At 63.9% G+C, this 1,439-nt stretch overlaps 1 protein-coding gene across 1 annotated transcript; it reads right to left on the bottom strand.

The window, feature by feature from the left end:
• LOC113962640 (eukaryotic translation initiation factor 3 subunit G-B) lies at positions 1-1,021 on the bottom strand. Its single transcript, XM_027673394.1, has 4 exons — positions 880-1,021; positions 662-798; positions 460-566; positions 1-45 (listed from the first exon to the last, which is right to left on the bottom strand). Exons 1-4 carry the CDS (start codon positions 1,004-1,006, stop codon positions 30-32), a joined length of 387 nt encoding a protein of 128 aa, XP_027529195.1. The 5' UTR covers positions 1,007-1,021; the 3' UTR covers positions 1-29.
• Positions 1,022-1,439: the final 418 nt, after the last annotated feature.

Genomic DNA, 1,439 nt, shown 5'->3' with positions numbered 1-1,439 from the left:
GCTGGGATCCCGCTGGGAGCGGCGCCCGATCAGTTGGTGGAGGGTCTGTGGGGAGAGAAAGGAAGGGGGTGGTCAGGGAAGGGACCCCCCAAAAACCCCCCCAGAACAGACAGAGACCCACCAAGGCCCCCCAAAGAACAGACAAGGACACCCCAAATAGGGCCAGGACCCCCCCAAACAGTAACAAGGACCCCCCAGACAATGTCAGGGACCCCCAAAACAAGGCCAGGATCCCCCCAAACAGGGCCAGGGCCCCCCCGAACAGTAACAAGGATCCCCCAAACAGTGTCAGGGACCCCTAAACAGTGTCAGGGCCCCCGAAACAAGGCCAGGATCCCCCCAAACAGTAACAAGGACCCCTAAAACAGTGCCAGGGACCCCCCAAACAGTGCCAGGGCCCCCTCAGGCCCCTCTCAGCAGTGACAGGGACCCCTCAACCAGGGCCGGGCCCCCCCGTACTTGGCCCACTCCACGTTGAGGATGAGGTGGTCGTATCCGAAGCCGGAGACGCCGGCGATGGCGCGGGCGGCGTCCTCGCGCCGGTGGAAGCTGATGAAGGCAAAGCCCTTTTCGGGGGGCAAAAAAGGAGGATGAGGAAGGATCGGGGGGGAGAGGGGGCTCCCCTGGACCCCCCCCAGTGCCCCAAGGACCCCCTGCCCACCTTGGACTGTCCGGTGGTCTTGTCCTTGGCCAGGTAGATGCGGGAGATGGAGCCGAAGGGCCGGAAGAGCTCCTGCAGGTCGGTCTCGCGCGTGTCCTCGGACAGGTTGGTGACGCGGATGGTGGCATTGTCGTCGGCTGGGGGGGCACCCGGGGGTCAGGGGGGGCTCAGGGGGGGTCCCCAAAGCCCCCCCCGGGTGCCCCTGGAGCGGCTCTTACCCCTGCGGTTGGGCTGCATGGACTCCCCTCTGCGGCTGGCGCCGTCCCTCAGGCTGGGAGGGACGTACTTGCCCGTCTTGCTCACCTGGGACTGCACCGGCTCCGGCTCTGCCGGCACGGGGGACATGGGGGGCTCAAACACTGGCCCAGTGACCCCAAACCCTGTCCCAGAGACCCCAACACCGTCCCAGTGATCCCAAACACTGTCCCAGTGACCCCAAACACTGTCCCAGTGACCTCAAACACTGTCCCACTAATCCTAAACCCCATCCCAGTGACCCCAAACCCCTTCCCAGTGACCCCAAACCCCATCCCAGTGACCTCAAACACTGTCCCAGAGACCCCAAACACTGTCCCACTGACCTTAAACACTGTCCCAGTGACCCCAAATCCCATCCTGGTAACCCCAAACCCTGTTCCAGTGACCCCAAACATTGTCCCAGTGACCCAAACACTGTCCCAGTGACCCCAAACCCCATCCCAGTGACCCCAAACCCCATCCCAGTGACCCAAACACTGTCCCAGTGACCCCAAACCCCCTCCCAGTGACCCCAAACCCC

This window comes from Neopelma chrysocephalum, unplaced genomic scaffold (genome assembly GCF_003984885.1).
Source record: "Neopelma chrysocephalum unplaced genomic scaffold, ASM398488v2 Primary Assembly neopelma1_184091, whole genome shotgun sequence".
Lineage (NCBI taxonomy): Eukaryota > Metazoa > Chordata > Aves > Passeriformes > Pipridae > Neopelma > Neopelma chrysocephalum.
Note: the sequence above shows the minus strand (reverse complement) of the source record. Positions and strands in the feature narration are given on the sequence as shown.